The sequence below is a fragment of the Cydia amplana genome, chromosome 14 (assembly GCF_948474715.1).
Source record: "Cydia amplana chromosome 14, ilCydAmpl1.1, whole genome shotgun sequence".
NCBI classification, from domain to species: Eukaryota; Metazoa; Arthropoda; class Insecta; order Lepidoptera; family Tortricidae; genus Cydia; species Cydia amplana.
The window spans coordinates 1271756-1297821 of NC_086082.1; the positions used below are offsets into that span (position 1 = coordinate 1271756).

At 40.1% G+C, this 26066-nt stretch overlaps 3 protein-coding genes across 3 annotated transcripts in view; 2 read left to right on the forward strand and 1 right to left on the reverse strand.

Annotated features, from left to right (window-relative positions):
* LOC134653924 (glutathione S-transferase 2-like) overlaps window positions 1–26066 on the reverse strand; it is a 124381-nt gene that overhangs the window by 66182 nt on the left and 32133 nt on the right. The window lies entirely within an intron of this gene.
* LOC134654299 (mitochondrial 2-oxoglutarate/malate carrier protein-like) lies at window positions 9099–14747 on the forward strand. Its single transcript, XM_063509765.1, has 6 exons — window positions 9099–9241; window positions 9792–10010; window positions 10443–10652; window positions 11613–11715; window positions 12144–12268; window positions 14546–14747. Exons 1-6 carry the CDS (start codon window positions 9099–9101, stop codon window positions 14745–14747), a joined length of 1002 nt encoding a protein of 333 aa, XP_063365835.1.
* LOC134654300 (slowpoke-binding protein) lies at window positions 17404–25478 on the forward strand. Its single transcript, XM_063509766.1, has 11 exons — window positions 17404–17660; window positions 18031–18164; window positions 18664–18799; window positions 19076–19147; window positions 19598–19700; window positions 20130–20315; window positions 20735–20916; window positions 21375–21540; window positions 22005–22121; window positions 23412–23536; window positions 25430–25478. Exons 1-11 carry the CDS (start codon window positions 17494–17496, stop codon window positions 25476–25478), a joined length of 1437 nt encoding a protein of 478 aa, XP_063365836.1. The 5' UTR covers window positions 17404–17493.

Sequence of the window (26066 nt, forward strand, 5' to 3'; positions counted from 1 at the left end):
TGACAATTACGTGATATCCGAAATAACAGTATACCATTTTTCATGCTTATTTAAATGCAATCCAAACACTATGAATAATAATGACAATACTTTCGAGTAATAACATTACTAAAATACTATTGATTGTGTAGCGACTGAAATTAAATTATATGGAAATTGGAAAGAGAATATGGAATGAAATTATTATTCGTATCCTACTAATAGTGTTTGGACCGCATTCAACATGAAAATGTTGTCACGAAATTAACCAAGTTTACCCTACGTGCAACAGTGATATTATTGTACAAACACCAAACATCAACACTCTTAATTGTCCATCGTGGACCTTATGCCTTTTGTAATAAAGTCCACCGATGGACGTCATGTTACCTATGCTACGCTATATATCAAAATATAATTCAAAGTAGTGGATACTGCAGATACGCACATTTATTGTTAGAATCGGATCGTACAAATTTATTAACATTTTTTGGATATCTTTACAATTTTTATAGGTTTTTAAACTATTGTCGGCATACGATCTATTAGTAAACAAAATGCATTGTTAGAAACACTTTTTTTAATTGATGCAAACACTTAAGTATTATAATTACACGTGAAAAGTATACTCTAGATTTCATTCACCTCAGTTGAGTAATATATATGTCAACGAATTGTATTACCTAGTTATGATTAATTTTGTCACTTGAGAACTATATTGTATAATGCCATCCAGGGCACAGTAAATGTATCTCACAACCATTGCATTTTAGACCTCATATTTTTATGTTATGTTTAGATAAGATTATCATACTATCTGTGACATTCGAGCTTAAAAGTATAGCTTTATGCAATCGTTAAGGGGCCCACTGATTACCAGTCCGCCGGACAATATCGGCCTGTTAGTTGTTCGGAACTGTCAACTTTTTGTTCTAACTGACAGGCCGATATCGTCCGGCGGACTGGTAATCAGTGGGACCCTTTATATTTACACACCATCGAATTCAAATAATTCTATTTCAACTTAAATATTTAAAAAATATGTAAAAAAAATGAAATTATGTATGCAAAATAAACATTGCATTGAGATTCTTGGTTACCATTTTGCATAAGACCATTCTTATGAGATATTCTGTATGATATGTACTTATATATATTTTTATAAATAGATTTATACGTGACTAACATAGCGCAGACATGAATGTTTTGTTATTAAAGTTTTTTGTTGTAACTTTGCATTTTAATTTAACCTGTTATTTTCACGTTACCCCGATTTATAGTTTGTCAAAGGACTGTCTCATTTCAAACATAGACAGAGAGAATCATACTCTCTTTGTCTTAGACTAGTACTAGTACCCAAAAGAAAAGGATGAGTACCTATAGTTTTCCTGGTTCTTACTGACTGACAAGTTGGTTTGACCAACTATATTATTTTGAAGGTCTCACTCGATTAACTCTTCTAGCAGATTAACTTTTTACATCAAAGGTTAGACCCTCTACCTAATATTATCACATTTATCACTAATTCACTACACCTTATAAAACCAAGTCTCCCGCCGTGTATGTTCGCGATAAACTCAAAAACTACTGAACGGATTTTATGCGGTTTCACCTATCAATAGAGTGATCCTTGAGGAAGGTTTAGGTGTATAATTTGTTAACCCGTGCGAAGTCGGGGCGGTTCGCTAGTAGTAACTTATAAGACATAGAAAAGTATAAAACCGACTTCTACATGTAAAGGTCCCAATACCGTGAGAATGAATCCATAATAGCGAGTTAGTACTATGCAAGTCATATACCTACTCGCGAGTAACAGGTGCATGTAGCTAGAGCATGCTGCTCGCGCAGGCAACCAGCACCCCAATACACAAGCAATGCACCGTGTGCAAGCACATTACAAACACCAAATGAGCACAAGGAGCCCGCGTTTATAGGTACATATACCTATGTACATGCCCCAGTTATATGCACGACATACGAGCACAGGCGAGCGCGGCATGTTTAGCCGGTGCATGTTGGTTGATTACCTACATTGCTAGGGACAGTCGCGTCCACATTTTTTGCAGCCAAGCTTCCTCCACACTCGCCCGCGATTCACGCTCATAGTCTAGAGCTTTTTTGGACCCACGGTTTTCTGTGCTGGGACCACTGACTTAATATAAAAGAAATAGACACACAAAGCAGAACAAAAACGTCAAGAAATGTGGATCCCAATGACGTTTCGCACCATTTGCATTGATGATAAAAACGCTTACGTAAATTTTGAGTCAAGATAAATGTTTCGTACAGAAAAGAGCTTAATGTCGTAAGCATTAAGTGTCAAATTTGCAAACATAAGTACCAACACTGTTAAAAAATTTAGTCCGATGGCACTAAAGGGCCCGGCCACATGTCAGCGGTGCGGCGCCGCCGCCGCCGCGCGGCGCGGCACCGCAGAAATCTGCGGCGACGCCCGCCGCAACGCAAAATTTTGCGGTGCCGCGCTGCGGCGCCGCAAAGCGGTGCGCGGCGCCGCGCGCGGTGCCGCAAAGCGGTGAGTTTCGCCGCGCGCGGTGCCGCAAAGCGGTGAGTTTCGCCGCGCGCGGTGCCGCCAAGCGGCGTGCGGCGCCGCGTGCGATGCCACGCTGCATAGTAAAGAATAAAATTCGACTACCAGTTGTTTAATCAGACATGGATCCCTTCACACGTGTTCTGCTCTTGCTGCTGTTATAGCGATAGCGGTTCGCCAAAAAACGCTGCAAATGGTGTTAAAGGTATCAAAATCGGTACGATTGATCTTTAGGACATTTGAAACAATTTGACCCGAAGCACCAACAAATAAAAAAACGAGAGGAGTTATGACGTCATCTTTTTTTTGTATGAAATTTAAAAATATAATTGTTTAGAAACCTATCGTGTGTAGTATTAAACGAAAGGGCTTTCTGAGCCGATTCCAAAAATATATCACATCATTACATTTGAGTCATTTTTTTTAAATTATAATAAAAATATTTTTCAAAACATACCAAGTTTGGGTTTCTCCAGATACAATACCGTTAAAATTTTTTTTGTTAAATATACCTCAAATTATACCTAATATCCTCATATCTAATTCTAATAAAGCAATTTTGAAAATATTTACATTTAGTATATTTGTTTTAATTTTTTCTACTCCCGTACCTTTATTTGTCATTTAAAAGGTCATCATACACACACCTTTAAACCCCTATGTTATAGTTGTCAAGACAAGTCTTTAGTCTATTCCCCAAAAAAGTATTTGTGCATACACGCAGTATCTTTTTGGTACTTTTACGATACTTCGTGTAATCACCACTTAAACAATATTGTATTAAATACATTGTTGCCAACCTAATTTTAATTGATTGATGAGTACTAAGTGCATTGCTGCTAATTTACAAAATATTCATTAGGTTCTATAGTAGAAACAATAAAATTCCTTCAGAAGTCAGAAACGCGCATGTGACACCCGTAATATAGCAAGATCCATAGACTACGAACACCGCTTAGCGTTGCTTGGTAGTCTCCATAGGCTACTGTGGCCAAAATCGAGAAAAAAAAACTATCCAAAATTGTAATTTAACTAAGAGCAAGTACCAGGGCCTCTTGAGTTACTAGAAGGTGTCGCTGACCATCCGGCCGTGGGGCGCGGGGCGCGGTGGCCGGGTCGCGTATCTTAGCTGTATACTTTTGGTTTGTTTACCTACATATATGTCCTATATGATTCCACTTGTTTAAAGTATTATTTTTGTTGAATGAAAAATATTTGTTAAATTTACAATTACTCGTGGCGTCTTTATTAACAATTTTCGGCTTCGCCTCAAATTGTTACTCACGCCATCGCCACTCGCCTTTTTTGACTCCTCTTAAACAACGGTTGCATAAAATACTATTTCAATTTTACAAAGTGTAATAATACCCCTGCCGAATTATACTCATAATGTCATTCGGGTAAAATAAGAGTATTGAAACTTGGTTTACATGTTCCTTTGGTAATATCTAAGCTTTAAGTAAGAAAAAGTTCTCATGAGTGTGGGGTGGAGAACTCGGGGAAGGGGGGGGGGGGTTAAAGGTGAGATTTTTCAGTTAATTCTTACATAAATAATTTTTACTACGACTTATAGATTCCGAGATATAAGCGACTTTCTGGAAAACCGTTATACTTATATTAATTTTATGCTTTCTATTTAAATATTTAATTGAGAGATTCATAGATCACACTTTGTAAATTTGAAAAAAAAAAGTATGTATAAAAAAGTATTCATGTAATTATTTTCAAAATTGCTTTCTTAGTGTTAGATACCTAATATCCTCATAGGATATTAGGTATAATTTGAGGTATATTTTACAAAAAAATATTGAACGGTATTGTATCTGGAGAAGCCCAAACTTGGTATGTTTTGAAAATTATTTTTATTATAATTAAAAAAAACCGGCCAAGTGCGAGTCGGACTCGCGTTCCAAGGGTTCCGCACATTACACAATTTTTAACAATATGTTTTTTTAATGAAAAGTCAGTAAAATGTCTTTAAAAAACCCGTAGGGGTCGGATCAAAAACTAAGTACTTAAGTCCGACTCACGCTTGACTGCATATTTCTAATAGGTTTTCCTGTCATTTATAGGTAAAGAACTATTTAGTGTATTTTTTTCAATATTTTAGACCCAGTACCTAGTTTCAGAGATAAAGGGGGGGAAAGGGTCATTTTTTGCCTATTTTCTTGAATAACTGCTAAACTATTTATCTTAAAATGATCATTCCAAAGTTTAATTAATAATTAAATTAATAAACTTTATTTTGAAACACTTTTAGGTACAGAAATTTACAAACTTTTCTCAAAATGAGCTCTTTCATTTGATATGTAACACGATATCTTAGTTTGAAAAACTTTATTTTTTAATTTGCTCTTTTACCCCCCAAAAGTGGCCTACATATTTAAAATTCTTTGTTTACGTTACATATATGTCCGTCTTTGGGTCACAAACTTACATAGGTATGTGTGCCAAATTTTAACTTTAAAAGTGAGTAAAATGTCTTTAAGAGGCCGGTATCGATTTTAGGCGCAAAAATGTAAAATTGATAGATTTAGTCGATGAAATTGTACACCTTCTGTTACGTAATAGAAATAACAAGTACTGGTATCTATTAGCACGTCTTCTTATCTTGCATTTGTACAGATCATTTTTTTGAAAACTAACTCACTAAATTAGTAATGATTTTTTTTCTGATGGACGTTTAGGTAAACGCGCGTAAAGCACTGATTTAGTCGATCTTATTTGTAAATTCCGTAAAGTTTGGACTGCTAAAAATGGTAATTATGTATTACACATATCCTATACTCCAACTTGCATAGACTACATTTTTGTTATATGATATTGAACAAGAGTAAATGAAAGTTAGACGAAATCAATTTTCACCAGAAATTACTTCATAACAAGTGAACATTTTTCGTGAAAATCGACTTAATTTCAACGTAATTTTGATACTTAAACCATCTACAACATTTCCTGAAACTGTTCTTATACATATTTTTTTATAATTTATAACTATAATTTTTTGATGATTTTTTAAAAACTGCCCCTGCTCGTCATATATTGCCGGTGACGCACGGTCAGGACCTTATTATTAAAAGGCAAGATGAGAAGACGTGTCAATAGAAACCAATACTTGTTATTTAGATATTAAGTAACAAAAGGAGTACAATTTCAACGACTAAATCTATCAATTTTACATTTTGGCTCTAAAATCGTTAACGGAGCCTTAAAAACCCCGTAGGGGTCGGATCAAAATCTAAGTACTTAAGTCCGACTCACGCTTGACTGCACATTTCTAATAGGTTTTCCTGTCATCTATAGGTAAAGAACTATTTAGTGTAATTTTTTCAAAATTTTAGTCCATTAGTTTCAAAGATAAAGGGGAGGAATGGTAATTTTTTTGCCTATTTTCTTGAAAAACTGCTAAACTATTTATCTTAAAATTATAAAAAAAATATATTTGAGATTCTCAAAATGAGCTCTTTCATTTGATACATACACGATATATTTTGAATAACTTTATTTTTTTATTTGCTCTTTTACCCCCCAAAAGTGGCCTCCATATATAAAATTCATTTGTGTACGTTACATGTCCGTCTTTGGATCACAAACTTACATATGTGTGCCAAATTTCAACTTATTGAAAAGTGAGTACAATGTCTTTAAAAAACCCGTAGGGGTCGGATCAAAAACTAGTACTTAAGTCCGACTCACGCTTGACTGCACATTTCTAATAGGTTTTCCTGTCATCTATAGGTTAAGAACTATTTAGTGTATTTTTTTCATTATTTTAGACCTAGTAGTTTCAGAGATAAAGGGGGGAATGGTCATTTTTTGCCTATTTTCTTGAATAACTGCTAAACTATTTATCTTAAAATTATAAAAAATATATATTTGAGATTCTCAAAATGAGCTCTTTCATTTGATATGTAACACAATATAGTTTGAAAAACTTTATTTTTAAATTTCTCTTTTACCCCCCAAAAGTCTTTAGGTCACAAACTTACATATGTGTGCCAAATTTCAACTTTATTGGTCCAGTAGTTTCGGAGAAAATAGGCTGTGACAGAAGGACGGACGGACAGACAGACGCACGAGTGATCCTATAAGGGTTCCGTTTTTTCCTTTTGAGGTACGGAACCCTAAAAAAAATGACTAAAATGTAATGATATGATATTTTTGGAATCGGCTCAGAAAGCCCTTTCGTTTAATACCACACACGATAGGTTTCAAAACAGTTTTTTTTAAATTCCATACAAAAAAAAAGCTAACTCACCTCGTTTTTTTTAATGGTGCTTCGGGTCAAATTGTTTCAAATAGGTATCCTAAAGATCAATCGTACCGATTTTCATACCTTTAACATCATTTGCAGCATTTTACTAAATTTCTCGGTGTACTGCCAGCGCTATTAAGAAGGCGCAGAAATAAATAAAACATTGAAAAGAAAATTTTGGGTGAACCCATATCTTCGTATAATGAATGAAGATGCAAATCATTTCAAAAGAAAATACCGGCGCGGCACCGCAGAAATCTGCGGCGCCGCACGCCGCTCGGCGGCACCGCGCGCGGCGAAACTCACCGCTTTGCGGCACCGCGCGCGGCGCCGCGCACCGCTTTGCGGCGCCGCAGCGCGGCACCGCAAAATTTTGCGTTGCGGCGGGCGTCGCCGCAGAGCGGTTTGCGGCGCCGCAGATTTCTGCGGTGCCGCGCCGCGCGGCGGCGGCGGCGCCGCACCGCTGACATGTGGCCGGGCCCATACGTAACGTATTTACGTCAAACAACGTCAAACGAGAATAATGAACGAATGGAGTCACTTTGGTACACTTTAATATGTATTACTGTACAGGAAAACCAATTGAAGTAATAAATAAAACAAATTTAATTTAATCGGGAGCTCAAATAAAATTAATTCGTGGTTCAAATTCAAACAAATTAAATTTTTAATTCGTAAGTATACGTCTTTAAATACTAATTTCCTTGAAATAAATTCTACTTATTAAATAACTGTGTATTTAAGATCTACATTTACTCATAGCGCGGGTGCACGGGGACATTTAGATACTGATTGGATTTTTTTTATAAAGTCTACCTATACTTTATAAAAAAAATTCTGTGGTTGTCACTGTGTTCCGACAGGTTTAGCATTTACAGTTAGTCGATATAAGCCCTTATTGGTGGTGTATATGTCGGAAACAGGGAAATGGGCCGAACACACAAGTGCCGTTTTGCCTTGTTTAAAACTGCATCACCCCTATCTCTTGCTATAATTAAATAGCAGTCCACTTTGCACGTCGCATAGGTTTTCTTGGAAATCTTGAATTTAAACATAATATTATTTCTTATGAATTCCATATAAAAATATAAAAAAATATTGACCTCACATCGACTCATTAGATTTTTGTTCCTTAACATCCCTTCTTTGGTACTAACAAATTAATTTATTCAAAACCATAAAATTACCACCAGATTACATAAATTATGTAATGCTATCCAAAGAACTAACCGAAAGAAATACATTTCATCCTTTTTCCTTGTTTTATCATTGTTATTTTTACATATTTTAACGGCACATTTCGTAATTGTTGACAACTTCACATTTGAGCGTTTCAAACAAGACTAAACGAAAAAGTAATGCATGATCTGTTTTGACATCACTTTTGTGGGGCCATTTTTGGCGGCTGATTGGGTATCCAGTTCTTTATACTATATCAATGGCTGGGACCATAGACCATTTTAGTAGTAGTAGTAGTAGTAATTACTTTATTGTACACAACACAGGTTTACATAATATTGACAGAAATAAAGGTACAAAGGCGAACTTATCCCTGTAAGGCATCTCTTCCAGCTAACCTTCGAGTAGATGAGGGGAGAATTCAAATTAGATAGACAAACTTACGGAATGTACATTTTACTTTTATAGTAAATGAAGAACTGACGTATATAGAAAAGTCAGTCACAAAAATGTCATGAGAATAAAACATGCCAAACATGTTTATGCAAATTTACAAGTAACACATACAATATAACTAAAAACATGGCTTTTAAACCTACCGCTCGAAATACTCTAAACAAGATGACGAAACGCAACAACCAGTGCACAATATCATAGTGTCCATGATTCATAAAATTCGTCATGAATACTAGACTCCATAAGAAACTCAACCCCTATCTGTATCCATTTAAAATGAAACCTAAGGATATCTTAAATCGTCCGAATTTTCAGACCCAAGCGAAACAATGTCTGAATAAAAATACGGAGAACCTCTTTCAAATAGATGCGAAAAAAGATTGGTTCTTGCCAACGAATTATAAGACAGAAAACAAGATTTTCATGGTTTCAACGAATTCTTATACAAGTATACCTCTAATTATAATAAACACCAAGGCTATTAGAACAGATACCAGCGTAAAACCGGTCATTCCTTTTGATAAGATAAATACTGTAACACCACAATTTGGACAATATTCCAAAACTCTCAAAGAGCCAAAATCTTCTGAATCATCTCTTTCCACAGCAAATATGACTAATGTAACTCTCAACGATCTACGTCCTACAAATTTACTTTATGCAAGGACAAATCCTAGGTATATGGTGTTTGAGAGCTCAAAATCCGCGCATATTTTCGGAAGACCAGTACCGGAAGACGTGTCTTGGACTAGGGTAGATCGGGCCCAGAAAAGGCTGGACATGATCCCAATTAGGTTTAAAGTGGCCATGGGAGTTGTTTCCGGGTAAGTAACTTGAATGATAGGTTGCCCATATGCCCACCTCCCTCATCTTTGTAGCGTTTATTCATGATCAGCTTTTGAATAGTTTATCTAATACTGATTCTAAAATGGTATCACACACGCTAATTACATCTTTACAGACAAAGATATGGCCTAGATTGTGATTTAAGTGAAGTATGGAGCTAGCCATTAAAAAAGACAGAAAAGTTCGATTATCTCGAAAACCACGAAACTTTTACTAGACCTATAAGTGCATTTTCTGGACCAGCCTAAGGTGCTCTGTCGGTGGTTAGAAGGTTATCCACTAATTACTGGGCACCCTGTATATTGGTTTAATGTGACCACCGTCATAACATTGCACAGGATCTTTACTATCGAGCGGATTTTACAATCGGACGCCGACATAGTTAACAACCTTTTTCCTTTAGGACGCTACCGGGGAAAAGCAAGGATGAGGAGGGGGGTGAATCAGGGAGCTTTTATTTATTTTTATTATAAAAATTAGCCAGCGGAGTCACAACCCTCAGCAGTGAGAACGACTGTTACGTTTCAGCATGGTAGCCACCACGGCCGTCCACCCGCTCGACGTGATCAAGGTCCGATTGCAGCTGTTCCCGAAGAAGGTGACGACGCTCAGGATGCTCCGCCGGATCATGGTCTGCGAGGGCACTCGCGGGCTCTACTCCGGGTTGACCGCGGGGCTGCTGCGGCAGCTGACCTACACGGGGTCACGGCTTTATGTCTACAATGCATTGTATGATAAATATAAAAAGTAAGTACCTGCAGTCAGCAGCAGAAGTTGCTAAGCGGACGAGGTGTTCAAAACCTTGACACGGTTTTAAATAACGTATTTGACTGTATTTAAAATAAATTATTTTACACCATGCATGAAATAAAGCACCAGAAGATTGAAATAGAGAAACGTAGACAGCAGTTATTTTTAGACACAATTTCTATTTTAAAACCCGTATAAAACTATAAAGAATAGGTACCTAGCTCATTTGACTGTGACGTCACATGCTAGTGTTTCATATAAATTCCATAGAGACAAAATCGTTTTGACAGTTCGAAAAAAGAAACTGATTTGACTAGCAGTCAAATACCCTATTCTCTTAACAAAGAAAAAAGATCGTTTTACTGTCGTCAGCTCATGAGTCCACCATATTTTCCGAGAGTTTAAGGTCCTCGATCCCTGTTTCAACAGAGACCACGACAAGGGTCCAGACTTCGCAGCGCGTCTCCGCATCGCCATCGTCGCCGGCCTGGTGGGTGCGTTCATGGGCACGCCCTCGGAGATGGGGCTGGTGCGCATGATCGAGATCGGGCGTCTGCGGCGCTCGCGCTGCTCGCCACCCTGCTCCGTGGCGTGCAAATACGTACCACGACCCGAAAACGTCATTTTACAGCTGCTGAGGTATACTATATGATAGTATACTCAAAACTTGTTTATTATACCTATGATGATGATGATGATGGTATCCTGTTATCCCTCATCAGGGACATAGGGCTATAAGAAGGGATTTTCATTTTTCACGGTCCAGCGCGGCCTCCTCCAGCTCCGCCCAGGCGAGGCCAACTGGTGCAGCCTCCTTTTCCACTGTGCGCCTCTAAGTGGTACGTGGGCGACCTTTACCCCATTTTCCGAGAATTTTCCAACTCAGAGCTTGTTTGGATATGTGGTTGTTTGGCCTTCGTTATTATACCTACCTATAGGCAGGGCCGGATCTAGGGTAGAGCGAGTGGAGCGGCCACTTTAGGCGCCAAATGGTATATAGGGGAGCGCCAAAATGGCAAATACTGTGAAAACAAACATCTAGAAAAAACGGACGGGTAACTACGGAACCTAATACTGAGCATGAAGCGCCAAAACTGAATCTCGCTCTACCCTGATCGAGTACTCGGGCCGGCGCTGCCTATAGGCACTAAAAGTAAGAGCGAATCGCCTAGAGTGGTACGCGCGGGCATGTAATGAGGAGGGATGAAAGAAAGGTTTTACGTTACGAATGAATGTGGAGGGAAGTAACGGAGAGGGAAACCGAGGAAAAGGTGGATAGAAGGTTTGAGAGATGATACGAAGCGAACGCGATTAAATGATGAGATGGCGAGGTATAGAAGAGAAATACATGGTGCGCCGATTCCAAATGAATGGGATAAGGGCAAGCGAATGATGATAGGCACTAAACGATTAAGTACCTACCCCCAATTTTTCCACCCGATCTGTAATTTTGATCTCGTCATACAAGCTCCCAGCTGTTGAGGTCTATAAATCATGAACGATATTGGCAACTAAAATTTGCCTCCATCCACTCGCGACTTCGTACAGTAGAAGTCATACAAAACTGTATGGATATCCGCAAAGTAACGTCTGTTGCAGAATAGCCCGCAGAGAAGGCGTGGCGACGTGGTGGCGCGGCGCCCTGCCCACGCTCATACGGTCCATCTTCGTTACTACAACACAAGTCGGCGTTTACTCCGAGGTAGGTACATTCTCAATTGACTTCTTTTTCTCTCTCCCTTCAGAGTCACAAGAGCTGCCATAAGCACCCTCCACACTCGTGCGCGAATCGCGGCGCGAAGCCACGATTCGCGCACATAGTCTGGAGGGGGCTATACAATCTAAACTTGGCATCTTGGAGGATATAATCAAACGGAGACGCCATGTCTGTAATTTTCTGTACAAAACAGTCTGCCGATTTTTGCGGGGGAGGGGAACGTCAAATGTATGCGTAACGTAAAAATAGCCATGTCAGATAAACGTCAGTCCATACATTGTGTATGACCGTTGGCCGCCTATTTTCGACAGAGGGTAAATCCTGTTAATGGCTACACCGTTTAGTTGTATCCTCCAAGCTTGGCATCGACATTAAAGTAACATCTCATCCTTTTAGCTTATGTCACCCACTAGGTCCGAAAAGCGTTAACCCGGGGAGAACATATGGACACCGGTATCAAACTGCATCTGTACACCGCTGTCATCTCCAGCCTCTTCTCTGCCTTTCTGTCCTTGCCCGTCGACCAGGTTAAGACCAGGTAGTATGTCACGCACACTTTCTCACATACGCCCTATATATAACCTAGCCACAGGTGACCCTAACATAAGTATCATATAGCAATTATAGCAGAATAAACCTATGTGTAAGGCCTGAATGGACGCTCGAAGCGGAGCGTTCGGCGGGGCGTGCAGCGTGGCGTCGGGCTCACAAGTGATTTGAGCAGCGTGCACTAAGGCCGCTCCTATACGTTTGCATTTGTTTAACATGCACGCCGCACGCCCCGCCTCGCTGTACGCCCAACTCGAGCGTCCACTCAGGCCTTACACTATGGCGATGACACATGGCGACCCTCCCAATTTATAACTTGAAAGACAATAACGCTTAGGGCCGGTACATATGGACTTTAACCCGACTGCAACTTGTATGAGAACTGCACGCCAATGTTGCAGTTGGCGTGCAGTCGGGTTGCAGTCCGTCTGTATAGGACCTAAGAGTGATCTCGCTTATAAGAGTTATAAAATGGCATTCAATAGAACTTGCTAACTATGTAAACAAACCGCCATACTAAAATTGACACTAAATGCCAATTTACTAGTAAATTTTGTTTACATAGTTAGCAAGTTCTATTGAATGACACTTTAAGTAATAATACCCAATACACCTGAAACCCATCTGGAATTTAATGTATTTGGAATTGTACCATATAAACATAAACATATAAACTTTTTAAACGAGTTACTCACGAATAATTAACTCGAATAAACGCTCGACCATGCTTTGATCCAATTTTTAACCGACTTCCAAATCTAAAAGGAGGAGGTTATCAATTCGGTTGTATGTTTTTTTTTATTTTTTTTTATGTTTGTTACTCCATATCTCCGTCATTACTGGACCGATTTTGAAAATTTTTTTTTTGATTGTATGTATATGCATACAGATTGGTCCCGTTTTTGTCAAAACCCAGTTCTGATGATGGGATCCATGAGGAATCGAGGGAACTCCTCAAATCTTAAAGGCATACATATAGTGATTTTTGTGTTTTTATCAACAAATCAAGCATATGCATTCAAAAACGTGGCATTTGATGAAGTGGAACTGCTGATGATGATCAGAACGGAACTCTTCAACGACGCATAGTACACGTTTGACGATTTGTCCTCTTCGTTATGTTTGTTAAGCAAGTTAAGTTTTTAAGCCACATTTTTGTCAAGCTCGAGTTCTGATGATGGGATCCATGAGGAATCGAGGGAACTCCTCAAATCTTAAAGGCATGCATATAGAGATTTTTGTATTTTCATCAAAAAATTAAGCATTTTCATTAAAAACTGTCGCATTTGATGCAGTGGAACTGCTGATGATGATCATAACGGAACTCTTCAACGACGCATAGCTCGCATTTGGCGATTTGTCCTTTTCGTTATGTTTGTTAAGCAAGTTAGGTTTTTAGGCACATTTATGTCAATCTCAAGTCCTGAACATGGGATCCATGAGGAATCGAGGGAACTCCTCAAATCTTAAAGGCATACGTATAGAATTTTATATATTTTCATCAGAAAATCAAGCATTTACATTACAAACTGTGGCATTTGATGAAGCGGAACTGCTGATGATGATCAGAACAGAACTCTTCAACGACGCATAGTACACGTTTTGTGATTCTGAATTTCGATTTTGACTTGGACTGGGCCCCGGACTCCGGACTCGGACCCGTACTCGGACTCGAACCCGTACTCGGACTCGGACCCGGATCCGGACACGGACCCGGACCTTGATCCGGAAAACCACTATGATACCTAAACTAAACAAACCACAATGATTACCATAAAATGTATACATATTACCAAATAAAGTATAAGCGCCGTAAAGTGGGTCCAGGCTAGTAGTTAGAGAAGTCGGTTTTTTTCTATTAAAGATTATCGAGTATCTTCTCGGAGCACCGACTCGTCTTTACTGGTCGAGCGCACGAATCGTGAGTAACCCGTTTAAAATATTCTTAATATGATGTTGAAAATGATCATCCGAGGATCTATTCATGACGAAAATTCAATTTTCAAAGACTACCCGACATCATGAATTCATCTTAGTGCGAGTTGCACCATCCGCACTTGGGGGCTATTCATAAATTACGTCAAAAATTGTCAAAAATAGATGACGTAATTTATAAACAGCCCCTTGTCAGACTGATCAACGTCACCCGGCGCGCCGCGGCGGTTTACTATGAAATTGTCCATACAATAAAATTTAGCGAACTCTTTAAAACGATGACAAACAGTTTGGTGCAACCGACCCTTTCTTTTCATTTTGTTCCATGCAGATATCAATCATACGCAGAGCGTCACCAGCGCAGCGTGGACATCCTCACGAGCATGCTCCGCGGGAAAGGCGTGCTGTATCTGTGGAAAGGCTTCCTCCCGTACTACATACGCCAGGTCATCCATACCGTCATCACATACGTCGTACTGGATGCACTTGTTGATAAATATGTCGACTTCCAAGAGACACAGCCCAAGAGATAGGCTTCTATGTTCCGACGTGTGACATCATTGATCTATGACAAGATTCGTAAGGCCGCGGACTAAACCTGTACGCGTTCTCTCAAATACGATTTTTTGGAGTGCCCTGCCTTAATCCCTGGTACCTCAAGAGTGTTTTCACATTGTCCGATATCGGGTGTTAGATACGATGACTACAAAGAACCAAAAATAAAAAAAAACTGCCTCTTTATATATATATATATTTATAAATTTAATTGCTGTTTTTTGTTCAAAAGAAAGCAAAATTAAAAGGAATTGATGCCATAGGGCAGCGGTTCTCAATCTTTTTTTTTGACGGAACCCTTTTGGAAAGCGAAATACTTGATGGAACCCTACAATAAAACAATAGTTTTTAGAAGTGTATTTTTTTATTAATAAGCATAATAATTATGCTTATTTTATTATTCTAAATTATTCTAAATTCTTGCGGAACCCCTGCAGGGGTATCGCGGAACCCTAGGGTTCCGCGGAACACACTTTGAGAATGGCTGCCATAGGGCATTATCTAGCAGCTTTTTTTCTCCAAAGGTCATTCTCTTTATCGATATCTTTTTTCCTTTTATATCTTTCTTTTATATATTTATTTATACTCGATATCGGATCAGACAATGTTTACGCTCTAAGGCTTATAACATTGCCATAATTTAGAGTTAGGGGTAAGGGTCTATAAGGCAGTTTAGTTTCTGATACTGATACTTGGGGTAACTCCAGCCGGCAGATTCTGCAGCAAGAACTAGGAAGGGGAGACTACAGGGGGGAGGCAATGTTGATACAAAATAGCACTACTAGCTCGCATGGCTCTGCTGGAATAAAGCAGTGTAGTATGTTTTTAATATGAGTTGTTTTGCGATCGAGGTTTCTGTCTCGTACTGTGGCTTAATTTTGTGTGTTTTTAAAATGTTGTCGAAATATATTTAAACAATTGTGACAGTAGGTATATCTAATTGTATTTATGACAGCATCAAATATATAAACTCGCGAGAAATTAACATTTCTTATTACTTGTAGTTTTTAAAATACCTATTGTTACTAACGGTCCAATTCGAACAATGCTATAAGATGTCCCACCGTTGAAAAAGTACAGTCAGCGACAAAAGCTTGTACAAATATATTTGACAAAAAACTTATTTTTTAATTAGACTCAAATAAAATGCAGGCTCAGACAGAGGTGGCAAAGATACCAGTATGTAGAATCACGTAATTAAATAGAAAAGTGCGATTGACTGCAATTTCTGCCACCTACCTACATTCAGTGGGTAGGTATTTAGAGAATCGGATTAGGTACTCGCGGGTACAAGTACATCAAATAGCATCGAATAGCTATTTACGTGGAATTAGTAAATACTGCGTACAACTAAAAGCGTTTTTTATAGATAGTAATTAAACAACAATATTTACTTAGGTAACAATAATCTTTGATCATAGAGATATTGTCCCCACAGATATTTAATAATTATATAATTTTTAGTCTAACTTAGGTATAAATAATTAAGTAGTGAAGGTCCTCAATTTTTACCTCTTTGTCGGCGTGATTGTGACTAAAACATATAATTCAAGTCAAATTCATTGAGGTAAGTGAGTGTTTGGTACATACAAAAGAAGAATGGAAATAGAAAGGACCATTCCTTCCTTATTCTCCGCCTCTTTTTACTTGGCTGTAGCTCTGATAAGCTTCGTGCGTACCGCTACGGCGTAGCCCGTAGCTTGTTAAAGTTCGCATGTAGCAATTGTTCTACCTCTACGAAGCATTTCCGCTACATATCGGAAAATCTGTTATCGGTTACGATGTGCGCTACGACCGACCGTAGCTTGACAGGGACGCCGATTCTAAATGAACAGTTCGTTATGGTTTTTAACATGGTTCTAATACGACCTTGACATCTCGCACGACTTTCACTTCATTTCGCATGCACCAATCTACGTGAGTGATCTTTTAGGTCATATCGAAACCAGTTCAAAACCAGTGAGTAGTTTGAAAGCGTGTGCGTGTTATTGATGGAAAATGGCGGATAGCTGGAGTTTATGATTATTACACAGCACTTTCTAGCATTCGTACATTAATTCCTCGGTTATTACTACGTAGATGTTCAATAGGTCGGCCAAAGCCTCGCTTGTACGGTTTCAATTAGCCACGATCCCGCTGACACACTTCAGTGGTCGACTGATGTACAGAATACGCGTTTTACATATTATATAAATTCTACCGTTTAACTTAGACGGTTCGTTGACTACGGTGTGGTTTAATGTTTGATTATGTAATTGTTTGTTGTGGTTAAAAAAAGATTAGGTATGTTTATTATCATATCCGCTTGGTAAGGTTTTATTTTTCCTTGAAATCAGTACCTATGCAAAGTTAACATTCAGGGTGTAATTTGATGTAAATCCGAGGTGGATCATATTGTGTTTCACTTAGCAGCATAGTGTGATCAACGGTCGTAGCTTAAAACTCTTGCCACACTCTAGATTCCACATTTGAACCATTCTCAACTTGATTCCATTTCGGAATTTTTCGCCTGCGCGAGTTTTCAAATAGATATTGTTTATTTTCGGGCAAATAAATAGTTAATTTCATCTTTTTCTTATTTTAATTGAGGGACCAAACTTAATACTAGAAAATAATTTTCTTTGCTTTTACGAACCGTCTGATTTAAGGGCTGTTATTATTTTTCAGCGTTTTTAAAATTTATTTATACCTTCGAAATGTGACGTGTTTATTGTTCAAGTTTTAATGAAATTCAAGTTTGACAACCTTAAGCAGTATCTCCATCGCAAGTTCAACATGTTCAACTTGTACAAGCACATGCAGCAGGCTAATAATGGCGAGCGGGATCAGAAGGAGCCGGAATATACGGGACACGACCGGTTCTGTCAGGAGCGACCGAGATCAACTTACAGGTGAGGTTTTTTTACTAGCCTTAGGGCCACTTGCACCATCCCACTAACCCGGGGTTAAGCGGTTAAACCATTAACACAGTATCGAATTGTACTGGTAACCATCGTAACTCCAGGTTTAACCGGTTAACCCCGAGTGAGTGAAATGGTGCAAGTGGCACTTAGCCTATTTATAAGAGGTGTTACCACAAGGAACCATTTTAGGTCCTACACTATTTATTATGTTTACGAATGATATTGTCAAATTGCATGCTAATGATACAAATGCTGTTCTGTTATAGGTACATGCTGAGCACGTAGTAGAGCTCAATAAAATAGTTCATCTTGCACCTTATTTTATGAATGGTTTATTTTTACTGGACAATTACTGTAGGAAGAAGAAGCGTCGCGGAGCGTGCAGGAGAGCGCAGTCAGCAGCCGAACTGAACCCGGAGTCCATAGCCGCCGCCAACAGGAGAGACGCGTTCCGGATCCGATCCGTGTCCACGGACAAAGATGAAAGCGAGGGTACGGCCCTGTTAATTAATATCGCAAACTAAAGTGAATCACAGGCGTATTCTGATTTTAAAATAGAGCGCTGGTGGCTGGTGGCCTAGCGGTAAGAGCGTGAGACTTTCAATCCGGAGGTCGCGGGTTCAAATTGGGTTCAAACCCCGGCTTGTACCAATGAGTTTTTCTAACTTATGTATGAAATATCATTTGATATTTAGCAGTCGCTCTTCGGTGAAGGAAAACATCGTGAGGAAACCAGACCAATCCCAATATTGCCTACGCTAATTCTTAGGATTAGTTGCCAGGCGGACCCCAGGCTCCCATGAGACGTGATAAAATGCCGGGATAACGCAAAGAAGATGATGATGAGTGTTATTAAATTCAGAATACGCCTGTGTGTTAGACATCGTAAACCACAAAACATTGCCGGCTTTATAAAATTTTACGGTTCAACTCACATGATTCACGAGGTACCTACTTACGATTAATTGCTAAACAAGTGTTCCGTGTACAGAGGAGAACTCGGAGAAGGCACCGCTGGTGGCTCAGAAGATCGACTCGCTGGCCAAGCTGTTGTTCAACAAGTCCATCATTGGTTCTGGCTCCGGGAAATCTTCGCCCTCCACTTCAGAACCCCCTTCCTCCCCTAAGTAAGTTTGCTATGGTATAAGTTCATCAGAAAAAATCCCTTAGGATGGTATTCCAATTTCCGATTTCTTGGCCAATGTCATTGCGTCTCACTCTCTCATTAAGCAAAATGTGAGACGCAAAATACACATTGGACCTAGAAATTGGATAGGTGGAATACCACCCGTAGAGCCCCTTTAGACTAGATGACTATATAAACAGTTAGTTTGAGATAGTATAGAAAATTCCTGTAGGTACAACTTTGCCTTTGCTTGTTTATAATTTTTATTGATTTTCAGAGTCGGAGAAAAGTCCATGGAGAATTCGGCAGCATTCATAATTTGCTCGGAATATTTATCACAGACTTCACGGTAAGTAAATATGAGCAGCTAAGGTGCTCATAAGCATCTAAACAATTTAACGTCTTGATATGCTTTGTTGAGGGATTTGTGAACACCTTGACCGCTCCGACGTACCTGATGGCGACCATACCTACATGATATACTAAGTCCATCTAAGGTCACATGTTTTGTTGACGGTCGTTCAAGTTCATACAAATGGACAATTAGCCTACGGACAATTCAGAGATTCGACTTTGCAATACCCGTGTTGGGATGTGTCGTAAGTCGTAATCTCGATATCGACGTCAAAGTCTGAGGAATATAACGTTTGCACTCCAAGGGGCGAAGAGTAAAGGCAGGGAAGGGTAAAGGGAGTTCCTGCCAAATCTGCAAACTTAGCGTAGATGAACCCTAAAGCTGCTTGTACCGTCGCCCACACTGTTAACTGTCCATCGGTGGACCAAATTGTCTATTTTTCAGGTATGACTTAATATCGCAGCTGAGTATGATCGGCTCGCGGCCCAACAAGTACTGGTTCGCAGTTCACGACAACTCCATCAAAACCGACCGCCTTCTTTCTTTGGTAAGGGTCCTTTTATACTGCAAGATTTACAGACAAAAAAGTGGACATGTGTATGGAGGATTTCCTGAAAAGAATAAGGGAGAGATTTTGTCTCACGGCTTACATCGATATACAAAATCACCAAATATCTGATGCAATCTTATTAGAGCCATATAAAAAGATCGTGGCGTGCCATCTCGGTCGAGTCTGCTGTGAATTAGCAACGAAGAAATGTGAAGCCGCTACAAATAAATGTCAAAATTCCTTATATGGCGTTCATAGCAGTGAGGTTGCCTGCATTTTCCTTGCACAGTCGCCATCAGATATACCTATCGGGCCTTTATTGTCAGGGCGTGCGTGTTCACATATTGTGAACACCTTGGCCGCTCCGATATATCTGATGGCGACCGTACGTGGTTTAGTTTCTGACACCTTTTTTGTTTTTACCAGATGCCCCTACCCAGTAAATGTCCTATCGAGTTCAGCGAGCGCTCCCGAGCGCTCATCGTAGAGCTATTCCGTTCTGTCCACCACCCGTACATCTACCCGGTCTTGGACTTGGAGGCCTGGAGTGGACACGCACTGACAGTCATGCCTTTTAATGCGCGAGGCAGCCTAAAGGACCTCATTTACAAGGTTAGGAAGCACATAATACTTTCGAGTGAGCGTGAGTGTGGCTCACGAACACTTTGTATCCAGTTGTCATGTCATCACAGAGAATATTTCGGCGCCATTAGCCAATGGTTCACGTCGTTTGTTGGAAATTTCTGGAACTCAGGTTCAGATTTGGCAGTCTTAGACCTGGCCTAGCCATGGTGACAATCGCTTGCGCTTCGCCATCGAATCGTTATGTCACTCTATCACTCTTCCATATTAGTGTGACAGTGAAGTTGCGTTTCGTTCGCTACGGAGCGTTAGCGATTAGCATCTTGTCTAGCATTCCCTCCAGAAATTCTCCAAATGATGTATGATGTATGTATGACACCACCTGACCTGATATAGTAATCTCCCACCATCTTAATTTTTCTTCTTCTTAATTTGTGTCAAAATTGTAGAGCACATGGAACGAGGATTACAGCCGCAAGTACGACTCGGGCGGCACTGGCCTCCCGGCCTGGCAGGTGGCCCGCTTCGGCCGGCAGATGCTCGAGGGCCTCACCTTCCTCAGGGAGAAGGGATTCCCGCCCTTCCGACACCTGCACTCCGGGAACGTGATGGTTCAAAATGGCGTGGCAAGGTGAGTTACAAGGATAGCAGGATGATTAAAGAAATAAGATAATAAGTGGCGCCCAACGTGGGGCTTTAACAATACTAATTGAAATGGGAAAAGGTCCACCTTTGTGGATACTCCAGTATCCAAGTCACGCCACTAAGTAGAGCATAAGGAATGATTTTTTTTTATCGCAACGATAGATGCGCATGAAAAGCCAGATGATCATTTCTACATATACCTACATTACCTACTACATATTTACTTTTGGCGTTGATTATACGCCTCTAGGATTCAAATTCCTTAATGCGTTTATACCACGTCAGTGGCAAAGAAGTATACAGGCGATGGCCTGTATGTGTATACTCCTGTGTCCATAGGCTATGGCATCAGATGTGATATTTTTTCCACGAGCAAAATCCAAGTGTTAAGTAAGCTAACTTTTTTTAAAAATTATACCCGATAATGTAAACGTAACTTCCCAGGATATGCGCCCTAGAGAACACCTTGATCGGCGCCTCCCCCCGACGGATCCCAGCGACGGCAGAACACGTCGAGGCCCTTAGCTTCGGCCGCGTGCTGTACGAGATGTGCGCGGGCGCCGACCTGGATCTATCGCTGCTGCCGGACTTGATGCCGAACTATCCTCATGTAAACTTATCGAAAACGTTTCGTAAATAAAATTTAATATGAGAGTACTGTTCGAGAATGTTCGAAAACAGTTCTTCTATTTGCATTGTGTTCCGCGGAACCCTAGGGTTCCGCGACACCCCTGCAGGGGTTCCGCAAGAATTTAGAACACTATGCTTTAGTCGCCTCGAAACATTTTACTATGCCGCCACCGTATTGTAGGGTTCCATCAAGTATTTCGCTTTCCAAAAGGGTTCCTTCAAAAAAAAAGATTGAGAACCGCTGCTCTAAAGTATGAAAGTACCTATATCTAACCTAAAAGTACGCAGATTTTTTGTACGTAGGTACGTAACCATATGAAAAAATTGTGTTAGGTACTTAAACATAAACTCCTCTGTGATTGTGAAATAATCGGAAGGGAGTTTTAATTTTTCATGCTTCAAAATACCTGAATATACTCTTTGAATTATTTTATAATTCCGCAGATAGTGGAGATGATCGAGCTGATCTTCGGTCCGCGCACGCCGAGCTTGCACGAGCTGCTGCTCTGTGAGGTGTTCCGTAAGATCGATCTGCGGGAAATGAAGGGATCCTGTCTGCCGGTTATTAGTCTTTACTGCAGTCCTTTTGATTACTTAAAACAGTGGTTCCCAAAGTCACACCCAAGACAGTAATTTTTCCACTTTTAAATTTATTCTAAGCTTACGAGTACACATACAGCTACAAAAACATATTTCAGAAGAAAAACAAAGAAATCACGATTTTTCAAATAAAATCTTAATAGCATCGTTCGCAGACGTTTCTGCTTGATAAAAATTAAAAATATATCTTGAGTAATCTTGACCCTTTTGAATAGGTAGACCTTACATACGATTATAATACTTTCTTATAATTACATTACAAGCAAAGTGGGTGAGGACTATTTTAAAGGCTCAACCCCAATGCTACGAACCCAAGAGTAGCGTGCGTAGGTGCGTAGTATGATTTTAAAGTACAGCGTGTACCGTACCTACAGTAATAAAACCTACAGTAAAAAGTCTAAAACCCAACCTAAACTTCGGGTCGACTATTGAGTCCAGGGCTAAAACTGCTGCCAAGAAACTTGGTGTCCTATTTAAGGTGAGGCGGTACTTCACGCCGAATCAGCTTCTCTCCCTATATCAAACACAGGTCCGCTCGTGCATGGAATACTGCTGCCACCTTTGGGACGGTTCCGCCAAGTATCAGCTGGCGGCCCTGGACTCAATAGAGCGCCGGGCTCATAGACTTTTAGGCGATGACCCAGCTGTCAAATCAAAGTTACAGAGCCTCGATCATCGCCGACGAGTCGCATGTCTATCGGTGTTCTATCGGATACATTCTGGAGAATGCGCACAAGAGCTGCATGACCTGATTCCACCTTCCCCTTTCCATCGGACGTCCAGGCGCGGGGAGCGAATGCACCCGTTCGTGGTTAACATCCCATTTGTCCGCACAAAACGATTTGCCTCGTCTTTTTTGGTAAGGACGGCTAAGGAATGGAATGCGCTCCCGTCATCCGTATTCCCTGAGAAATATGACCTCGGTCTCTTTAAAGCTAGAGTGAATAGGCTATTACTGAACCGGTGAGCTCCATCTTAGGCTCTGTCTTCACTTTCCATCAGGTGTGTCTAGAGCCAATCGCCGATCAGTTTATCATAAAAAAAAAACAAATTTGTTCACATCGCGATGCATCATCATCATAATTTAAGAGCATGGCTCTTGTTGGTGGAGTATGCGCCAGCTTTCGCGGTCCTTGGCCAGGTTCTTTAGGTCCCTGTACACGACATTTGCCTTTGCTTTTTGTTGCCGTGTATAGTTTGCTCGGGATGCTTGCCTGACTAAAAGCATGTTTATGATCTTATTATTTCCAGAACTTCAACCAGCGTCTGTCCCGCTCCTGCCTATCGCTGCTGAGCGAGGTGGCGCGCCGGCAGCCCGGCTGCCGCACCCCGCCGGCGCCGGCGCGCGGCTCCCCCTGCACGCCGCCCGCGAGGAGGTATACTCTGGCGATCCAGCTTTGTCAGTACAGTCAGCAGCAGAAGTTGCTAAGCGGGCGAGGTGTACAAAACAGGGATGTTGCGAACATCCGCATCCGCATCCGCAACCGCGGAACTTCCGCATTATTTTCAACATCCGCATCTGCATCCGCATCCGCATAAAATCGATGCGGAGCTTATGCGGATGCGGATGTCGAACAAGTCGGTACAGGAACGCCTTAGCGGCGGCGTAAGTGCTAGGTAATTTCGTCATTAAGTACAGCTATAACGAAATCGTCTAGAATGTCTAGATCCAGAAAAGTTGACCAAGTACTGTTTATTAAAAATATAACGCACCTACATTCTTGCTCAAATACTAAACGTTTCGTTTTTTTTAATATAAAAATACTAAAAATGAAATATTTGACGTTTTCTAAGTACCTAATCTTGACATCCGCATCCGCATCCGCGGATGGCAAAAAATCTGCATCCGCAACATCCCTGGTTCAAAATTACCTTGACACGCTCTTATTCTCTTAACAATAAAGTCGCGTCAAGATCATTTTGAACACCTCGCCCGCTGAGTAACTTGTGCTGCTGACTGTACAAAAAGGCGGCTTTGAAAAATGTATAGTCCTCCTCGCCGTGTCCGACGAAGGCGACTCCTCCAACTGTTCTTAATCAGGAACATGGAATGCTCTGATATGACTTGCGAAGCCAAACTTGGTTTTGAAAATGCGATTACATGGTGCGCAATGGAGCTGGCTGGCTGAGTTGTAGTATACGAGGTATGAAATGTAGGCACGAAGCATCGATCACGCCTTTTTCTACTGACAATCTTGGCTTTGCACTTGTCAGTTCAGTCAGTGTTCGGAAGTTTCAAAAAACCGCACGGCTCAAATGAGAGTCAAACAAGTTGGCTCTAAATGTGAGTAGTAGGGAAACATTGTCACCGTGGTGGAATGACATCGATCTCAGTGCGCCCTCACGAACGGCAGAGGGTGAAACGCCGGAGTGGGTTTAGTGGGTAGGGCCAAATCCTCCCCCCTCTCACCCAGAGAGGGATAAGGAGCGGCGAGACCCACACACCGTGCGTAAATGCATTCCCACTACGTCAAAAAAAAAAGCGGCCAAGTGCGAGTCGGACTCGCCCATGAAGGGTTCCGTATTTAGGCGATTTATGACGTATTAAAAAAAAACTACTTACTAGATCTCGTTCAAACCAATTTTCGGTGGAAGTTTACATGGTAGTGTACATCGTATATTTTTTTTAGTTTTATCATTCTCTTATTTTAGAAGTTACAGGGGGGGGGGACACACATTTTACCACTTTGGAAGTGTCTCCCGCGCAAACTATTCAGTTTAGAAAAAAATGATATTAGAAACCTCAATATCATTTTTGAAGACCTATCCATAGATACCCCACACGTATGGGTTTGATGAAAAAAAATTTTTGAGTTTCAGTTCGAAGTATGGGGAACCCCAAAAAGTTATTGTTTTTTTTCTATTTTTGTGTGAAAATCTTAATGCGGTTCACAGAATACATCTACTTACCAAGTTTCAACAGTATAGTTCTTATAGTTTCGGAGAAAAGTGGATGTGACATACGGACGGACAGACAGACGGACAGACAGACAGACATGACGAATCTATAAGGGTTCCGTTTTTTGCCATTTGGCTACGGAACCCTAAAAAGGGGGAAACATTGTCAGCAATAGGTAACCCCTATTCGATAGAGCTTTTAAGGTAGGCGGAAGGTAGTAGAGTTGTACTGACTATTATTCGATACTAAAACCTATGTATAAATCTGCTGAAAAATTTGGGTTGAAAATGAAGGGTGCGTGAGAAGTTTCAACCTCATTATTAATCATGATTTTAGGAGTCATTTTATAATGTTCCTATTTCGTTTTCAGGAGACATTTCCCGGTCGACCAAGATTACACGGAAGAGTGGCAGTGGTGACTTTTAATTCATATTTGGCCGTTTTACTTTGTACATGTATTTTATTTGGCAGCCATTTAATAAAAGCATTGGATTAATTTATTTTTACTTTTATTTATTACTTGAGAAAATTCGCTAAATAAAAGGGCTTTAAACTACTCAAAGGATAAATATAGTTGGTCAAACCAATTTGTCAGTAAATAAGAACAAAAAAAAAGCGGCCAAGTGCGAGTCGGACTCGCCCATGAAGGGTTCCGTATTTAGGCGATTTATGACGTATAAAAAAAAACTACTTACTAGATCTCGTTCAAAACAATTTTCGGTGGAAGTTTACATGGTAATGTACATCATATTTTTTTTTTAGTATTATCATTCTCTTATTTTAGAAGTTACAGGGGGGGGGACACACATTTTACCACTTTGGAAGTGTCTCTCGCGCAAACTATTCAGTTTAGAAAAAAATGATATTAGAAACCTCAATATCATTTTTGAAGACCTATCCATAGATACCCCACACGTATGGGTTTGATGAAAAAAAAATTTTTGAGTTTCAGTTCGAAGTATGGGGAACCCCAAAAATTTATTGCTTTTTTTCTATTTTTGTGTGAA